This window comes from Sebastes fasciatus, chromosome 15 (genome assembly GCF_043250625.1).
Source record: "Sebastes fasciatus isolate fSebFas1 chromosome 15, fSebFas1.pri, whole genome shotgun sequence".
Lineage (NCBI taxonomy): Eukaryota > Metazoa > Chordata > Actinopteri > Perciformes > Sebastidae > Sebastes > Sebastes fasciatus.
In genome coordinates, this window is record NC_133809.1 from 6383665 (window position 1) to 6404168 (window position 20504).

The window sequence follows — 20504 nt, forward strand, 5'->3', positions numbered from 1 at the left end:
ATTCAGGGTAATCATGTCACAGCTTAAAGATTTAGCCTTTATAGTGGTATGCTACTATATGTGATACTTGGTGTAAATCACTATTTGCAGTTTGAAGTTGCCCAACATCAACCAATTTCAATTGTGATTGGCCAGTGCTGGTTGGTAGAAGGCACACTTTATAGCATTTATCATTCTTCAGATCACTTTATAAACCGACTGTTGTATATTTAGGGCTTTTTATTTTTGCTCCTGACTTCATGTCATGGCTATTTTGTTGTGCTGCTGTTTGAAGAGTTAGTTTACACTTGATCTATATTGTACGGCAGAAAAAGCTCCGTATGTGGTCGAAAGGTCAACAGAGTTACGTAGTTGTATCAGGAAGTGTTGTCCCACCACGATCTGTCATATCTATCTGTTCAACAACAGCCGCTTGGCCCCTCGAGAGATGCTCCTGCAACACCTTGTCCCACCATGCTGTATTTATATTCACATCCATTTAGTCCATCGCTCACTCTTAAGAGCCAAGTACAACAGAGCTGCATGCTAAACTTGTTACCATGGCGATGAAGTGTGCTGTTACTGCTCCCGATCCATTCTTCATTTAAGTGCTCTGTGAAGCATTGAGCTTCACTAAGAGGGTCTTCGCTAACCGTTTGAAGCCTTTTCTTCAGGGTGGTGATGTTTTCACATTATGTAGCTGATTAGAGCCATTAGCAGCCGTTAGTGCCGGTAGCCTCAGCTCACACACTTCCAATATCCAGAACTTAATTAATACAATACGGCACAGTCGCTGCCTGATTCAAGACAACATCAGGAGTGTATACATGACACAAGTTTCTTCTAGATATTGTATTCTGGACAGCAAGTGGGTCATGTTTCCTATGCCTGAGTTGGTGTTAAAGGTGTTTTCAAGTGGTATTATTGTTTAACTTTAACCACTGCTCATTTTATAAAGGCCACCAGCACCAACTTGGCAACCTGGTCACCAGATTTCGTGACTTTTCAGACCCTCTTAGTGACTTAATTTCTAAAAAGCGACCATTACATTTTTATGCAGTTTTACTGTTTTAGTGGAAAAAATAAAAGCGAGTCTATCTTGCAGTATTGATCAACCTGTACTATAAGTCTCCTTAATGTTGCATGAGCACTCAACACAGAAATCTATGAACTGTACTTAAATACACCCTTCAATCCATGGCACACACAAGCACAATACTAATTGATTTCAGAGGTGATTTTGAAACTTTAAATCCATCTTCTCTTTATGCCAACTTTCAGTAAAATTGAGTCCTGCAGGATACCATGAAGAAAGGGACAAATTAAAAGAAAAATTGGCCACCTTTTCTGTGGATTTCCAATCAGCGTTGATAGTAAATGTAGTCACTAGAAGCAATAGATTCCTCAGTGCGTGCTATATTGACAGAGAAAGAGTTCTCCTGCTTGCAGAGCCATGCCGACAGTGCCTGCTTGTACAAGGATGCATTGCACGTGAGCTTCTGGCGCCCAAGGTCCCCGCCGGCCATATCCTCTTGCATGGCTAATGCAGCCTTGGCCTCCCCCCGCTGCATTTCTTTGGCCGTATACTCTGACTCGAATAAATATGCCTGAACTTTTTCGCTGTTAGAAATAGTAATGGCAATTTTCATATCTGCAGTTAACACTGTACTTTTAGACAATCTCAGGGCCTCACATGTTCAACTTTGTCACCATAAGACAGTGACCCGACGGTTTTGCCTTCTGTGACTATAAACAACAGATTGCTGAAATACTTGTTATGTCTTGTGATGCTCTGTTGTCTGCTGTGTGCTGACACATTGATACACTTTCTATCCTTCTCTTCTTTTCTTCTTTGCACTTATCTGTGTGTTATGCTTTAGTATGTATAAATAATGACTACTCTTTGTAATCGGGGCTCACTTGCCACAGTCCACAACAGGTGGCTGTGCTCGTGAGTCCATCTGCGGATGCTTTACTTATTAATGTATGCTTTTTTATTAAATTCACTGAAAGACAAGTTGTTACCTTGGTTTGTGTCTTGTTTTAACAGAAACTGCCACCACAAAATGTAGCTATTTTGCATTACAAGCGAAGAGAAAAAGTAACTTCTGTTTTTTTTTTTGGTTTTTTTACTTTATTTACACAATGGAACTTTAGGTTTAGGAAGTTCTGTTTTTGAGCGGTATATAGAGCATAGGCGCCTCCTGGCTACTCAGAGGTGGAAACTAGAAATCCAAGCCAGTAGTTTTTCTTTGCATCCAACTACGTCACTGTCACGTCAAATGATGGTGCTGGATGCAGGAAGAGCAACAGATTTCGCAGCAGGAGAACTCATCTTTCTCGGTCAATATAACAGCACTGAGGAAGTTATTGCTTGCGACTACATTTACCATTAACACTGATTGGACAGCACATTTTCCCTTTAATAGTTTCTTAGAGTTGAGAAATGGGAAGAGATTCACTAGTTTTGTTACACAAAACATGATCTACACATGTCAAACCCAATAGTTCTTTGTCATCCTCCATGGTGATGTTAATAAGGATGGAGATGACAGTGGTGTGTGTGTGTGTGTGTGTGTGTGTGTGAGGCGGTGTTCATGTTTCCTGAGGTTGGCTGCCAACAGAGAGCTAAACATGTCCCTACACCAAATAAGTTTTTCTCCTGCGAAGACTCACACTCAAGTGTTCTTAGCGCTGTGCCGCGGCTCTGGTCCTCGCCAAGGTTCCTTCACATCCAAATTATTTAGCACTGTTTATTATACAGAGGTTATGCTGGCGCCAGACGCTAGGATTCCCAAAAGAAAATTGTTTTTATACATATAAATGGAAAAGGGCTGGACGCTGGCAATGTAATCCTCTCAGTTTTGTGTGGAGTTGAAATTCAATCTACGACGTCTCTGCCTGCCTTGGACGTCCGCATTTCTGCTCTATTTATTTTTTATTTTTGTTTCTTCTTCAATTTTATTCCTCTTCCCTTGGCAGGAAACGAATGATGAGAAACACAAACCCCTCAGAAAACAAATATTGTCCTGAAAGGAAAAAAGAAAACCACACAAGTGGATGTCAGGAACTGTTTGCTGGTCGTTGTGGTAATTTCTTCTTCAGGGCAGACTGATAATGGACAAAAGACAAACATCTGCAGTGTCTTTTATGAGAACAGGCTTGCCCTATTTTAAGCCTTTCACTTCGGCCTTCGTCCTCCAGGCTCCGAGCCAAGTGATGCTATTTTTAAATCGTCTTTTTCTGATTTCTCGGTTTCTCTCTTTCTCCTCCTTTATCATACATATTCTATCATTCTTTCCATCCCTTCCTCTCTAAGCCTTTGTCTCTCATGCCTTCACTTTTCCTTTTCTCTCTCTCTCTCTGCTTCTCTCTATCCTAATACCTCCCTCAGTGGACCTACCCCCCACCCCACCCAGCGTTCTCTCCTCTTCGCTTCACTCCAATGGCTTTCAGCTGTGGAGTAATCACTGCAATATTGTCTCTAGCAAGCCCTCCCTGCAGTTGAAATAGCGGAAGTGTTAGTAATAGGGGAACTCTGTGAGTAGGTATGTAGGTGCATGTGAGTTTATAACCTAGAGTGAAACAATACCAGAGATGATGGAGAGTTCACTCATAAGATTGCTACGTAATTTTCAAAACAGTCGCGTTACTTTTCATCACATCGTTCATTAGCATGTTTGGTCCCAACGCGTTACTGTCATCGCTTATCGTGCTCTAAACTAAAACACAAGTTGCCTCAAACTACTAATGCAAATAGATTTAAAAGAAATAAAATCCCTTTTTAAGAATGCAGATTTTTATACAAAATCATGCTCTTCGATGACATGATCGCATTATATCCCTTCAGCATTTTCTTGTTCTTTTGTTTGCCTCTCGGCAAGGGGGGGGGGGGTTAGCGGTTAGCGAGTTTCTGGTTCTCCACACACTTTTATAAATGAGCTGCATGACAAGGCGCTTCCCCCTCCTTACAGCTTTGGAACAACAGCATGTCAAAGTCTGGCAACATAGCATCCTTTTTGAAAAATGGACTTTGCATCGCTTTGCCTAAGCAAACACGTTTCACTAACACAATCTCCTCATCGCTCTAAATCATAATTATGGGGTATCCAGAGAGCCAGTAAATGAATAACGTAGTTTATGTGCACACAGGAGGGCTGCTTTCTCAACACTCAGGTTTTCCAGCGTATAGGGAGAGAAAGACTTTTAGTAGGGAAGGAAGAAAGAAAGCTTTATAACGATCTCAGGCTCATCTCTCCTTTGGTTTGCTTGCAGTTTCAGACTCGCTGGATTTGGGTCTAAATCTTGGTCAAAATAGTAACATCTTCCAACTGTTTGTTTTGTCCAACCAGTAGTCCAAAACCCAAAAATATTCAGTTTATTTATGGCAAAGAAAAGCAACAAATCCCGCTGAAACCAGAATCTTTCCAGCCTTTTTGCTTGAAATTAGGCTGTTAATCGATTAAAATATTTAATAGTGATTAATCGCATGATTGTCCATAGTTAATTGCGATTAATTGCAAATTAAAGGGAGATTTGTCAAGTATTTAATACTCTTATCAACATGGGAGTGGGGGAATATGCTGCTTTATGCAAATGCATGTATATATTTATTATTGAAAATCAATTAACAACACAAAACAATGACAAATATTGTCCAGAATCCCTCACAGGTACTGCATTTATCATAAGAAATATGCTCAAATCATAACATGGCAAACTGCAGCCCAACAGGCAACAACAGCTGTCAGTGTGTCAGTGTGCTGACTTGACTATGTCTTGCCCCAAACTGCATGTGATTATCAGAAAGTGGGCATGTCTGTAAAGGGGAGACTCGTGGGTACCCATAGAACCCATTTACATTCACATATCTGGAGGTCAGAGGTCAAGGGACCCCTTTGAAAATGGCTATGGCAGTTTTTCCTCACCAAAATTTAGTCCAAGTTTGGAGCGTTATTTATCCTCCTTCTCGACAAGCTAGTATGACATGATTGGTACCATTGGATTTATTAGGTTTTTGTAGTTTTATATGATACCACTATCTTCACTCTAGCTTTAAAACTCGTTACAACCTAAAAATCGCAAGTTACGTTACGTTAAAGGAATTAGTGCCATTAAAAATAATTTGCATTAACGCATTATCGCATTAACTTTGAAAGCCCTCCTTGAAATATCATCGATTATCAAAATATTTGTCAATTAATGATCTGTCGATCGACTAATCTACCGATTGTTTCAGCTCTAACTGAATGTACTCGAGTATCAGAGGCCAAAGTACTGGTGGTGAAGAAGAGTTGGGTCACATGAAAGTTGAAGATTGAAAGAAAGTAAATGGGGAGGGAGAGCAGGAAAGAAAGGACAAAAAAGATTGATATTAGTGATATGATAAATGTGAATCTTTGAAGTAACTACTGTAATAACTACAGCTCTCATAAAGTACATTTCTTTCTGAAATGTAGTGGAGGAAAAAGTAGAGAGGTCTACCAAAATGAAAACTGCTGAAGTACAAGAACATCACAACTTTAGTGCAGTACTTGAGTTGGACATTTTCATGTACACATACATATTCACACCGGCATTGAATCTCCTTTTGACACACACACACACACACACACACACACACACACACACACACACACACACACACACACATACTGTATGCAATCACATACAGATGCAGTCGCAGACGCACACATCGCTCATGTCTCTCTCAAACGTGATGACATCTCCCCCTCAGTCGGCCTTGTCGCTTGTACTTTGAGGACACCGGATGCTAATTGGAAACAGGAAGCTGGTGTTTCCACATCAGTTTCAAAGAGCTGTCACAGAGAATCTCTCTCATCTAAAATACAATCCTCAATCCCGCCATGACCGCAGTTTCCCCCGCCACATCGCCATCACTCTAAAGACCCCACATTACAATCAACTGTTTGTGTAGGACAGAGCTAACCTCGCGTCCTAATATAACATCCGGACATTTAAGAATGCAGAGGCACATAAACACTTAATGTTTGTCCAGTGTGTGTTTAAAGGCTGATACTGCCAACAATTAATCACCCACGGTAATTTCTCTAATTTGATTATAACTGTTTGATTCAAGGGATCCAAAATTTGATTAAAAATATATGTTTCAACTAATTTGCTCATTTTCAAAAACGTGTGTATTTCGCATAAACATCAGTAAAATCGAAACTGATAGTCGGATGTGTTTGTTGCGTTTTTTAAACACAAAATTCAATGTTGGCCCCTCCTTCCCCGGCTCAACAACACCACATTGCACACAACCCCTGACTCTGACTGTGGTTATGGTTACGGTGCTCGCCAGCGGCTGAAAGCAAACCCCAGATTCACTCAAGCTTTGACTGCTTTCGCCTCGCTATATTTGTTGTTTTTTTCAGCGCTGTGCCCGTCTTTTTTTCAGCGCTTTCTCTTTGATGCGTGCTTACAATCGGTCACATGGTTGCTTTGTTTTTATAGAGGTTGATGCCCAGAAACGTCCTGAACACAGCAAAATAAGAAAATACAGGCAGAGTAGACACCACCACACACTTCTAGTCGGTCATGGTGATGATTTAGAGGGATTATTTTTGTTTTTTTTAAAGAAAATCCTACTCATTCATCCTTTAACCATGGGACATTAAGACTCTCCACTTCACCACCTCAGTAGCAAGTAGACATTACTTCAGCAAAACATAACTGAACAATGACATGAATAAATGAAAACGTGCAAATCATTTTTAAAAAATGCACATTCTGCAGACTGTTTAATAAAAGACAAACATCAGCCCCATATATCAGCTTACCAATACGTCCATACACACACACACTCCCCCTCGCCACATTGACTCACTGACTTGCTGCAGAAGCGTGAAAGGCATCCAGCTGCCCAGAGGGTAGTGAACATGTCGAGGCGTAATTGAAAAGGAGACAGAGAAAGCTAAACAAATTACACCAAAGGAAAGAAACCAAGAAACATAATCCCGGCGGCACAGGGCCGTCCTCAAACTGGAAATGTTTTACATTTATTCTTAAACTACTAGTGGCTTTGAAACCGGTTACACCGGAGACGAGTTGATACTTTCAGACTGTACACTTTATTTAGTTTTTACTTCTCTGGTGTCGTTTTCATCTTAAGATCAATGTGTGGCTAATAATTGTATCCTGAAAACAGTCCGTGGGTGATATTTGAGTAGGTGGTTGTACTGAGAAATGTGGTTTTGTCAATGATATAATCAAGGACGTGATCCCTCACTGGCTTCCCACACGCAAAAACTGCCACTTGTGTTTGATGCGGCTCTGTGTTGGCAATCTATGGGTACTGTGTTGATAGTGACTTCACACCCTATTGTGCTAAACCTTTTTTTAAGTGTTAATTTACGATTCATATTAATGAAGGATATTGCTGCTTTCAAATGGGGTCGTGTTCACCGTGTTCACAAGAAGAGTCCATATGAACGCCCCCCCTCTTGTGGTATTCACGACCTCGTAAGTGGAACGTTTTTGAAAGCTCAGAGTTCACAAGTTGTGACATGTTTGTTGACGTTGTCAGAAATGGCGGAGGCCATGGAAGTTAATATTTTGGGGCATAATAAGTTAATATATTTTAATTTTATTCGTATATTGTTTTTCTACGTAATTTTATAATGTCTGAGGAAAATGTTGATATTCCCAGCGACCTCATCTTTTTCCTCTGTCATTGTGCCTTTGCATTTCCTGCCTTATGTTACCCACTTGCTAGCTTGCTAAATTGTTAGCCTCTGTGGCTTCTAGACACCGACGGTAACGTTAATATTGCCGTTGCTTAGCAGCGGTGTTCTCAGGACTTAACCACTTGAACGCCAAGCATATTGTGTACACAACTTCCCATGTTGTAAACACAAACTCACGAATTTCATTTGAAGGCACCAAGTTTGCGTAAAGGTCTCAGAATAAGGATGAGTCTCTTTGTCTCACCTTGCTTCCTGGAACTGGAGCTGTTCTGCTTATTCTCCTTATAAACCAGCTGTTTTATCCACAGCGTTGGAGCAGTTATCTCTGCAACAACAGGAAGACAAAGCACAGATCAATAACTTCCACACTTTTAGATGATCTCCACAGAATTTACCACAGCTGAGCTTTATTTAACCCCGTCAGCCGCGCCCGATCTGCCAGTAGCTGCATATTTCACCCACTTGCACAGCCAAGCTTTGCCCACAAAACCAAAATTAAAATTGCAGCCAGGGTCCCAGCAATTTTCCAAAAATATCAAATATGTCATCTGGTATTTTTGACAGCTGGGGTTTTCCATTTAATAATGGTGCATTCTTAAGAGATGGCGTCTTGAGTTTGAATATCTAAACCTTGACACACTGAGATGTTGGAGCAATCTGAGGATCAACAGCTTTAAAGTACATAAAAGAGAAACCTTGTGAGCCGCATCGCTATGAATACAATGCCATGCACCATAAACTAAGTTCACACTACACGACTTTCAAAGAGAGAGGGGGTCACACACTATAAGATCTTTCATCGGAGGAATCCCCGATGAGGTCTCCTAGGTGCAACAACAACTTTGCTCCGTATTGCAAATGCAACACATGCAGTAAGTTCCAGGCAATCCCTCCTCCCCCAGGTTTTCCCTCAACCTGTGTCTTGCACTCTCATTTGCGATAGCTCGTGGCCGGAGTCCCCAACAGGTCCAGATATTTAGCATGCTAGATATCTAGAATGTGTCTGCAAAGCGTCGGTTTGCGTCTTTGAGCAGTTCACACATGACTCTCGAGCTCTTGGGCTTTTGTCAGGGAGCTCCAAAAACTGTTGGGGAGCGGTAAACCGGGGCTTAAAGTCGTGTAGTGTGAACTAAGCATTAGCAAACTAAGTGACGATCTTATTGCGGTGTTACAGGTGGAGGTGTAGTTAGAGGATACTTACCATCACCCTCAGGGGGGACGTGAGTCTCCATGGTGGGCGTTGGCTTGGAGCCATCATCTGGGTTGAGAGTGAGAAAGAAACGGAAAGAGACTACCATTATTGAGGTTAATACAATCTACTCTCCAGAACTGTTGAATGGTTGGGATTTGCACATGGCCCGGCCAAGACAGATAGAGAAACAGATTGAGAGACAGATTGAATAGTAGAAGTAGAAACGATCACCCACATGTGGCTCTACACATCTCTCTCTCGCATCAATGAATCACACCGACACTCTCACACACAACACGATCAAGCTGCACATTTAACACACTCCCATCACAATCATACTGCAAACCACACACACATACGCTCACATACACTCACATGAGGAGACCACCCTCCCCATCAGGACCTGCATGAGTGCAGTGCAGGTGTAGCAACTAATCCAAACACACAGAGGTGAACGGACCATCATTCTTGATTGTCAAAATAAGACGATGCCGATGTTGATTCGGTCCGTTTTCCGATTGGTTGGTTCGTCCAAAACGCTGGTCCGGTGAGCGATCTCAACAAGTAGCCAAACTGCGTTGACATTTGTCAATGATACTGTTGGTCTCCTGTGGATAATTTCCAATGACTTTGGTGATGGTCCGATCATTATTCTGGCTCAACCTCGACTCACGCTTTGGTCCACGAGAAGGAAATCTCAAAAACGAAAATATCCGTATTTTGCCGAAATCTGTTCACGACATTCAAAAAATTAATTATAATATATTTTGTTGTCCCGCTGACCTTTCCTCTAGCGCCACAATCAGCCATTGGTACTTCATGGCTCCATTTTTTACATTATACTGTAGATATGAAACATTTAATCTTCCTAGTGGATAAACACGATAGGGTTTAATGACCACCATGGCCTTTCCTGTAGCATCACTCTCAGGATAAATGTCCTGGTGTGTTAGTAGCACATGCAGCACTGGATGAGTATTGACTCTTAAAAACTGCACTAACTGTTCTAGCAGTACCTTTTAATACGGTGTTTCTCGGTTGGATTTGGCCCCATGCAAACTACATAACATACTAACCACTTAGTGTATAACCAGTAGTATTATTAAAGATAAATATATCACCATATTTATGACTATTCATCACAGTTAAACTTAAAGGGACTGTTTGTAACTTTTTAAGCGTATAAATGTACCGGGTCGGGACACATGCGCGCTTGCATATGTGCGCTCGCGCGTGGCTGTACTCTCTCCTCCTCTGCCTGCTTGCCTTCGCTCAGAGCGGGCGCGCGTTCTCGCGTACTCACTCCACCTCTAGACGTGAACGCGCGCTCACTCCACACTGCAGAAGAGTTAGTTTAGCTCTGAGAATATCTAGTGAATGTACAGTGAACGTTTGTGCAGAAATAACTGCTGCAGCTCCTCCAGACCAACAGAGGTTTCCCGTGTCTTGTGAACTGACGGAGCTCCACAACGAGTTACTTTATCGTCTCGTTACCGACCGGGTGCCTGCGCTGAGGCAGGAAAAGCCAACACTAGGATCAGCATTGATTCATGGAGAGACCTTCGTCTGGTCAGCTAACATTACTGCCAAGCAGCTGAAATATAGAGTGATATTGTGCTTTTAGCTGACGTGTGTCTCCTCACTGTGTTGAGCGATGCTCGTTCATGTCTATGTAGAGCGAGCAAGCGCGAGCCCGACGCTGACTTTAGTTGATTTCACGGCCACAGGTGTCGCTGTTAACAAGCATTTCTGAAAGTTACAAATAGTCCCTTCAATGAAAAACCTCCCAAGGCTGAATAAACTGTCTTTCATCCTAATTTTTCTTAAACACTAAATGCCTTAGGGGGAGAAAGAATTTGATCATTAAGTATTTAAAATTTTAAAATGATAGAGTACTCTAAATAAATATTCTCATTTTGGCAACCAAAACTTGTTTACAAGTTATTATGAAGTGATATTTGGTGGTCTTAATCTTTTAGTTAAAATATGTGTCATTGGCATCTCATATTGATAAAATGATGTGGTTACAAACCCTAGTAAACAGCCTCAGTCATAACATATTTCCACAGCTATAATACTGTATGTGAAAGAGGAAATCTACGTAAAAGCATAATTAAAATACCTTTTCTTAAACTTGGTTAAATTTGTCACAATTGCTATATCTTTCCCAGTGTAAGAAACTCAAAACATTTCTGGTATTTGGCACATATAGGATGACACATCTTAATTAAAACTATTCACAAAATCTAAATTTTATCAAATTTGATTTAAAAAATGGTCCAAACATCACAGTTTAATAATAAAATAAATATAAAATCATATAATAAAATATAATATAATATTATATTAATATGATAAAATATTCTGACAGGCTGAAAGAGTTAATATCCTGTTTAAAAAATGTATAAGATGTAATGTATCTTAGATAAAGCTGTGAATTCAGCTACCTAGAATACTCACCCATGTGCAGTTTGGTATCATCTGGAACATTCCTTAGGAAATAATTTGATCAAAAGCAAACCACAGAGAACTGGAGTCATTCTACAAACACTAAAGTTAATCCTTAAATCAGATGGCTTGTCAGCAGATTGAAACACATTGAGGTCAGATTGACCTGATCTGGTCAAGCTGTGAATAAAATACAACAGTTACTACGTCGGTCTCAGACGAGTGCAAACCTGGGTCAAACACTAGAATATGTTTGATTTCTTTTTAACCACTAATTTCTACATTTTATTAAATTTCCAAATGTAAACACACACCGATTATGTATGCTGAGCATGTTGAAACAAATTCTGTAATTTACAGTATTTGTCATTTACTGTTTGATCCAGGTCTGGACTGTGAGCTACAAACTGCGAGGGGGAAGAGAAACAATTAATGGAAGCATCAACAGCAAACCCTTAACTCGACTATCACCTCCATAACAACAACTCTCTACTGTGTTAAACAGCCTCGGGGCTGGGAAACAACTATTATGTGCTAGTATTATAAGTATTATAAATTATAAGAGCTTTATAATAAAGAAACCCTGAGAGACTGCCCATCTTTTCTGGGTTTAAAAAAGCTGTATTGTACTGTATACTGTACTTTCAGTGAGATTTCTGAAGCAGAGCGGCTGTTTGTCTGATGATGCAAGCAGACCCAAGAAATCTTTGCATTATTTTTACTTCAGTTTTTCTTGAATTGATTGAATTACTTTGATGATACTAGAGGGAAACTGTAGAACTACAGTCGTTCTTTATTATTTTGGCATAATTTACAGTTTCAGCAGATACAATATGAGAAATATTTGGAGCATGCAGTACTGTCACTCAGTTCTGTTCTGCACAAATACTGCGTGGACTTTGCACAGATCAGATGGAACAAAATCAGGTCAAAAGACATTTTGAACTCCGCCTGTCTCTTTCATACAAATAGAAACACACACACGCATGCACACAGAAACTTACAGCAGATCTCAACTCACCTTTTCTACCAGAGTTCGGTGCCCCGGGTGGTCTATCGGTTACTGACCCTGGAGAGAAAGAAAAAAAAACATAACATGTACAAAGCAAAGCTTAAACAGCAGCAACAACTCCTGGGGAACATTTAAAGAATTTGATTCCAAAATGCTGTTTATCCATTTTAGATACAAAAAGAAATACCTAAATTATTTTGCAAGAGTTTGAGACACTTAATAGCTATCTCATGATTTAGAATTATATTTGATTATTCCAACTAAACAGCAGAAAAGCTTCACTCCCACATATTAACCAACCCACTGACATCTTGACTTAGAGTTTGATGCCGGAGGTTTATCAAAGTTTGATGAGTACATTCTGTTAGTATCTGATAGCAGGCACACATGGACACATTAGGCTTGTTGCATTATCTAATGCGAACCTGAGTGATCTGCACCATCTGTGGAAATTAAATTAGATTAAGTAGTACATTTGCGAATCTCATTCTGGTTTGTTGCATGCAAGAAGTCGGTCTCATGCGCGGAGGAGAAGAGCAAAATTAGACACTGCAACCAATTAAGGGCAAAGGGGAGGAATTTTGAGTGAAGGCAACTGGAAGGAAATTTACTACCTGACAATCCACTTGTCCCAGCATGAGTTCCCATAAATTCACGGAAGTTTCCTGCAAATGTATGTGAGATGATTGATTCGGGTCATGGTGTACAGGGGCGTCTGAGCATGTCAGTAACGGTTGTTTGTTGTCAGGTGAGAGGGAAGGAGAGTCGGGCATGTACGGCTGTAGCAGCTGTATACAGTTTCAGGTTTATGTGCCCAGATTCTGGTCCCAGTGTCATACATACCTTTGCAAGAAACAATGAAGATATTGGATCTTATGCAGGATGGAAAGGAGACAGCGTTGTGCCATAAACTACATTTCAGGATTTCATAAAAAATTAATTTAAACCTGGACATCTGAAATGATTCCTTCATTGATAATCTCTATAACAGATTCTGCATTCATAGGTAGAATCTGTACGCAACGAGACAAAAGTTTGATATCGGAAACGTTCTGGTCTCCGTTTGTAGTCCGAGTAGTATAGAGCATCACGCTGGCTTTAGTTGAATGCAGATAAACAGTGCGTGTGGAGAGCAAAAGAGGCGGAATGCAATCTGGGAACCACTTCTATTGGCTAAGTAAATCTGAGTGGAGCGTTGCCATATAGTTTAAATCTGGTCCCTATATTTTTTCAATTGAACTCATCTTGACAGTGGTGACCCTCTGAGGGAAAAAACAGCTATGGAATCCGAAATTTAGGAAGCATTATCACTATCCTTACTCTGCCGAAGTATAATCTGCACAAAAGCATGTTTGGCGGTCAGTCCATAGACAGGAGTAGTAGTACAAAAATGTGAATGAACTGTGTTAACTTGCTGTCTAGTTACCGAAAATAGTTAATCTGCCATGAAGCCTCCAGCACCACCTATTCCGTGTAGACACAAAACTTAATTTGCTGTGCCACTTTCTGGTGTGACAGGACATTTAAACACCCCAGAAAGGTTTTTAACGTTTTGAAAAATCTGTGAGCAAGTCATGACCAAGCTGCCTGGCTGTCTTCCCCAAATACCTGAACACAAGAGTCATTCTCTAGATGCACAATGAATTGTTTAGTCTAAAAATGCTTCAGAAGTAAAACATAACTTGAGCCTGACTCTGAACTTCTGATGTGCCTTAGTACAGTATGTGTTCGTAAATTGTGAAATCAGTGTAGTTTTATGTATGAATGGATGTGTAACCATGCTCCATTTGAGAACTTTACTGATTCTATTCAAAGGACTGAAACTCAGCAGGTGTCAAGGGAAACCATACAGGTGATTAGTGGCACAAGTGGGAAATGCAGAGACGATTGAGGCAGAGAGAGGGAGATAAGGAAATTGAGAGAGGAAAAGACAGACAGAGAGAGAGAGAGAGAGAGAGAGCAGGAAGCCTCTGGCGGTCTGTTGAGCAGCTTCAGAGGGGCATGCGACCGCTCTCACCGCACTCTCCACACAAAATTTGCACCATATGCTCTAGTGGCTGCGCAATCCAATTCTGGCAAAGACCCCTGTGTATTATCTTCTGAGGGAAAATGATGGTGATTATCATAAAGTGTTCCCATCCAGGATGAGTGTGCAGAGCCCCGCTCGCTCGCTCTCCTCCGGCCTGCTGAGAGCAGTTAGACGAGGGGGAGAGTGGGAGGCCCCCTGGATGTATGGCCATTAGCCTTCTCGTTGACCTTGCACCTGCCATACGCCACATGACGTGTAATACACATGTGCCCACAGTATGGCAGGACTAACCCGCTTTAACTGTAACCCAAAGGCCGTGCTCACTCTTTATCCTTCATCAGCAAAGTAATTTATTTCAGATGTGGGGTCAGTTCGCTGATAATTTACTCATCTTAAAGGGGACATATCATGCTCATTTTCAGGTTCAGGTGTTTTTTTAACATTACAGCATGTAAACATGTTCTAGTAGAAACACAAAATACAAGTATGAACCTGAAATTAGCATAATATGGGACCTTTAATGTTTAAAAAACACATTATTGACCAGTCTGCTCTGATTGGCTTGCGAGAAAAATATGGTGCACCTTTGCAAAGGTAGTTCTCAAGCTGTGGGAGATATATTCTCATGAACCTGCACGTGACGAATGGCTCGTTCAGTTGCATGTTTTCTGATCTAGGCAGCCCACAAAACACCCAGTGAGTTTTTTGTGGGCTGCCTAGATCAGAATACATGCAACTGAACGAGCGTGAGAGTTGGTAGGCACTCCAGATACCCAAATGTATGAGCACAAGCACTGAAAAAGTGAGTTTTTCATGATGTATGCCCTTTAAGTTCTACCTCGAATGAACTACATCCGTTCTCAGTCTTTTATTCAATAAGGAACTGATGAATGAAAACTATTTCTAGTTGTTTTTGAATTGTGAGAAAAAGCCCAATTCCTTAAGTGACCGAAAGTTAATTGGCCCAAACCCCAGTGACTTGGCTTCCAAGCACTCTTGGCTCCAAGATCCTACAAATGCAGCCACCATCGAAACATTTGAAATGCTCGTTATGCTGCTTCTCCACCCTAATAGAGAATTGTTGGGAAACATCCGACCCTTGTACGGGAGTTTTAGTCACACAACCTGTTAGACATTACTCCGAAGTAGAGCTTTACTGGTTGCTCCAAATAACTAAGACGCTAATCACTAATGTGCTCCGTGCTAAAGCAGGACAGATGCAAGCTTGTGTTGCAAACCTTTCCGGGACAAATGTTTTAAGACTCTTTTGAAAAACATCTCATCCACATCTCAATCTCCAATCTCATCCACAGGTTGCCGGGCTTGTTTTTCCCCCCCAGTACCTGAACACACCGGGGTCCTGTTATGCACAGAGGAGCCACTCACTGGCTTGCCGTCACTGGTGACACACCAGCAGTAACCTGTCAGAGTATGGCACTGGACCTGCAGATACAAAGAGGTAAAACACACACACAGATTAAGTAATATACATGATTTGGTTAGTATATTTGAGTGTAAGAAGATGTATAAAATATTGAGTATTGCGATATTATGTTTTGTGATCAATTTATTCTCAAAAACACTATTGATTTTTAAGTAATAGTTTACATGCAAAGATCATTCCACCAATACTTTATTTAATTTGCAAAGATATGCACCATCTCAGTGTATATGTACCCTTTCAAAGTAGTGCTATGATGTTGGATGTTACAGGGACTGCGATAAATACAAAGGCAGATCCCACTGTTCATATGGCGGTGTGTTCTTTATACTATTACAGTTTTCTTAAAATTCAATTTTTAAAAAAAAATCACAATATATCGCCTTACTTACAGTATCATAATATATCGCAATACAGTGGAAATCACTCATAGTGATCACAGTTACAGTGATCAACTGCTGATATGGATCAAAAAGCTTGGGGCAGAATCATTCCTATACAGTCATACAGTCCTATACTGTTTAAATAATTTGCTTATAGTAATCAAGTAGTCCGCTTATAGTGTTCATTTTGGGTCTTTTCATATATGACACCATATAGAAAAACATTTTAAAGCTATGATAGACTAAAGTTAGTTGAATTTTTGTTTTGTTTTTTACTTCACTCCCTTGATACTTTGCCTCGCGGACCGTCTGCTCTCCGGCTGGATACCTGAAGCTGGTGCTGCGTTCACATAGATATCGTGACGGGAAAAGGAAAGGAATTTTCACTGAATGAAAAACTAATATGCACGGGGAAAGCACCTGTGGTTGAAGCCACCCTCGTCAAGTGGATTGATAATGCCTGGTTACTTAATGCCCCCCAAAGTGAAACTTCGCTGACCGGCTCCTCGGCACCGGCAGCTCCTGCAAACCGGCGCCCGTCTCCCGGTTCGGTTATAATAATCATCCGCTTATAGTGATCAATTTGACCCAGTCAGACGTGATCAAAATAAGCCGTTTCCACTGTATATTGGATTGTACCGCTGTATGATGATACGTATCGTACCGCCAGATTCTTGCCAATACACAGCCCTAGTAAATACATGAGAAGGTGAAGAGTGCAATCAAAGATTTGTCAGTGAAGTGAGACTGATGCCCTGGATGATGTGAAGAGCAAGGTTCCCAAGAGACTGAAGGAAAGTGAAAGACAAAGAGTGAAAAACGTGAAGGAAAAGAAAGGAGGAGTTAGCGAGACAGACCTGCGCAAATGTTCCATCCTCGTTGCATTCTGGGATAAACATGGACTCCTGAGGTCTCCTGGCTTGTTCCAGAGCCTGGTTCCTCTCAACGCGACACTTGGACTGACCTGCATCTGTAACAGATTAACATGACAGGCTGCTCTCATACGCTGCGTACATACACCACCGCTGTTGTTTCTGTTACTGAAGAGACGTGTGTTCTTTGTCAACAACACCCCGTTCACACCTGGGAGGAGCTGACAAGCGCAACCACAGTTTACTACCGTTGGCCACCGAGCGCCGTCTGACGTTCAAGTGCCTTGCTCAGGGGCACCGTTTTGATAGATGTACAGGGCATTATTTATTCACTAATTTAAAAAACCTCCTTCCAAACCACATTGTTAGTACTGAGGAGTGCGTCATGAACTCTACGCTGTTGAAATGTCAGTGGAAACTGAGCCTGTGTTCCTGCAGCTCTGATGAGCCAGACCTGCTTTCTGGGGACACTGATGGACGTGGCTGAAAGGTCACAGACTGAAGTGGGCTCCACACCAGCTGGTCACCGGTTCACAATCCCGTCAGCAACTACTGTTTTTATTGCGCTCCCGGCTCCTGTGGAGTTGAGCTCCATGTTCAACAGTTTGTGTATACACTTTCACGCCGGGGAGCTGACCAATGCGACCGCAGTCCTCCACTTCTGGCAAACATTCTCCCTGGATAAATAAAAGTTTAAAAAACTTGTCTCTGGACCTGAAAGGAGACAGACATGTTGTCTCCTCCAGAGTAAAAGACTGACGGAGCCAGAACTGGGTGATGAAGTCACCGAGAAGGACAGACTTGGTTACATGAGTTTATAAACTTGGACTCTGACTGAGAGAAACATTGTAGTGGTTGTGTTGTAAGGAGAACAAGATAAACCAGTCCAATGTCCTACAGAAGACCCCAACAAATCATTTAAATAAGACTAATTTATGGAAATTGACACGGTTTGTTCATCATGTGTTGCCTTATGATTGTCTGCGCTTGTAAGTTGTGACAAGGCAGCAATAACCGCACATCCATAGTTTGTTACAGCGGTGGATGAAGTACCTGAAAGCCACACTTGAGTAAAAGTAGAGCTATCTAACCAGAATATGACTTCAGTAGAAGTTAAAGTTACCTGTTAGAATATTACTTGAGTAAAATGGTGCCTTAAAATGAAACTTGTGAGCTTGTGTTTACAACATGGGAAGTTGTGTTCACAATATGTTTGGCTTTCAAGTGGTTAAGTCATGAGAACACCGCTGCTAAGCAACGGCAATATTAACGTTACTGTCGGCGTCTAGAAGCCACAGAGGCTAACGATTTAGCAAGTGGGTAACATAATGTAGTAAATGCAAAGGTATAATGACATCCTATCAACATTTTCCTCAGACATATTATAAAATTATGAAGAAAAACAATATAAAAATTACTATATGTTCACTTATTATGCACCGAGAAATTAACTTCCAAGGCCTCCGCCATTTCTGACAACGTCAACAAACACGTCACTCGAAGTCGTGAACTCGGAGCTTTCAGAAACTTTCCACTGACTAGGCCTTGAATACCACAACAGAGGGGCGTTCATATGGACTCTTGTCGTGAACACGATAAACACGACCCCATTTGAAGGCACCATAAGTAATAAAGTGTTTTATATTTACTGTACTTACTGTAAGTATGAAAAGTAATTTTCTGATATTAAATGTACTCAAGAATTGAAAGTAAAAGTACAATTAAATGCTGTTAATAAAAGGACAAGCAAGTCAGAATTTTGAGATTTATGAAGTTTATGGGGCGGTCAAAACTTAACTACGGCTTTGAGAGCACTTTTGATGATGTAATTTGCAAGCTAGGACCACTGATTTGCCAAAACCTGCTTGTTTGCAATAGTAACGAAGATGCTTAGGGGTATTTATATCGGAGTAAAAGTGAAAGTTGACAGAAGTATGAAACTCAAGTAAAGTACAGATACTCCCAAAAACTATTGAAGTACTACAACGTAAAGTATTATTAATTTGTTACACCACAACACTGTTTATTTATGTTGTAAGGCGAGTTTGATTGACTGCAAACACAGTACATAACCTGATTGAAAAAACATCCCTTCATCATCTTGATTGTGGAGATCTTGAGTAATGAGCTGTTCCTTGATGTGTTGATTCTACACATGTTGTTAATTCACAGCTAAATAATGAGTAAACAGCTCCGTCTGTTGCAATAGACATAGCTATTGTGTTTTTTGTTGTTTGTGGTTGTTTGTTGTAGCTGTTAGCAATTTATACATCTTGCAGTCAAATGGATCTGTTGTGTTTAATCTGAATCTCACGCACACCTCAATAAGCCTTCGCCAGGCTCTGCCATTGTAAACAAGCATTGGTTCATGAGCTGCCTGCCTAAATAAAGCAGCAGTTGCATTACAACAAAACAGGCGTGCCGCATCCACAAGGACTGGGTGAGCTGTGCCCAGCTTTCCTTTCCTTGGCACACCGCACGTATTATGAAACAAAACCATGTATTACCATACAGAGGGAACAAATTTCTCTCCAAAAATGGATTTGGTTGGGAATGCCGTTTTCCTAATACAGTGGGGCTGAAAAAAAAAAAAAAAAAGAAGTGGGGGGAAATGCCAAGTCCCAACCTTGACTCTAGACCTATCAATCTCTGCTGTTGTTGAGTGGCTGGCATCCAGAGACGGAGGAAGTGTGTGATCCTGGTCTGTAAAAACTTACACGCCTACAGAGAGGCGGAAAATGAAAGACATCTTCTGTTCAGTTCCACTTTTTCCCAAACTCTCTTGACTTCACTTAAAGCTGTAACATATTAAACATGCACGCTGTGTCTCAAGTAAATCAGTGTTTTATTTGCTTTACAATATATAGTCTCAGATTTAGTGCTGGCTTTGAATATTTGCTACACACAACAGTCTTCCATTTGAGCTTCATCTCCTCTTAATCTCTCCCTGTTTGTAGTACTGTTAAAAAGGTGTTTATTGTCGTTACCTTTGAGCTCCACGACTCTGGTCTCAGATGTGGAAGTCGGTGCTGGAGGCACCGGCAACTGATCGATTTTAGCCCAGTTTTTACCTGAAACACAAAAAAGTAAAAAATAATTAAATAAATTACTCGATAAATAAATGTATATGCTGTTAAATAAAAGGGAAATTGGAATAGAAGAGTAGATAAATAGGAGAATTAATACAAAGGTAAATAAATAAAGAAGCAAATTAAAACAGTATCAATTTATGGCACATTTGATCAATTAAAGTCTTTTCTATTCATTTATTTTTGGGGTATATTAAATTCTTATAATATATAAAAATATAATATAAATAATATAATATTAAATATTAATATTTTATTAATTTATTTATAGAGAATAAATATTTTTTATTTTGCAGGTTCTGTCTCTATACACCACCAGTGTCTGGTTTACTAAACAACAACCTTATAAC

At 40.6% G+C, this 20504-nt stretch overlaps 2 protein-coding genes across 9 annotated transcripts in view; one reads left to right on the forward strand and one right to left on the reverse strand.

Moving 5' to 3' along the window:
• The window catches only part of smoc1 (SPARC related modular calcium binding 1), a 60730-nt gene that overhangs the window by 18858 nt on the left and 21368 nt on the right, over positions 1-20504 (reverse strand). For 5 of the 8 annotated variants that reach the window (XM_074660436.1, XM_074660437.1, XM_074660434.1 and 2 more), the window contains exons 3-9: positions 20053-20136; positions 17051-17163; positions 15713-15812; positions 12955-13005; positions 12350-12397; positions 8890-8979; positions 7933-8013 (exon numbers count right to left, since the gene is read on the reverse strand). In XM_074660436.1, coding sequence (XP_074516537.1) covers positions 7933-8013; positions 8890-8979; positions 12350-12397; positions 12955-13005; positions 15713-15812; positions 17051-17163; positions 20053-20136 — 567 coding nt within the window. The remainder of the gene's footprint in view (positions 1-7932; positions 8014-8889; positions 8980-12349; positions 12398-12954; positions 13006-15712; positions 15813-17050; positions 17164-20052; positions 20137-20504) is intronic. The other 3 variants (XM_074660439.1, XM_074660441.1, XM_074660440.1) reach the window with 3 other exon arrangements.
• Positions 15690-20504, forward strand: part of ccdc177 (coiled-coil domain containing 177) — a 48360-nt gene continuing 43545 nt past the window's right edge. Inside the window, exon 1 of the mRNA XM_074660430.1 lies at positions 15690-15828. The gene's annotated coding sequence lies outside the window, so the exon portion shown is untranslated. The remainder of the gene's footprint in view (positions 15829-20504) is intronic.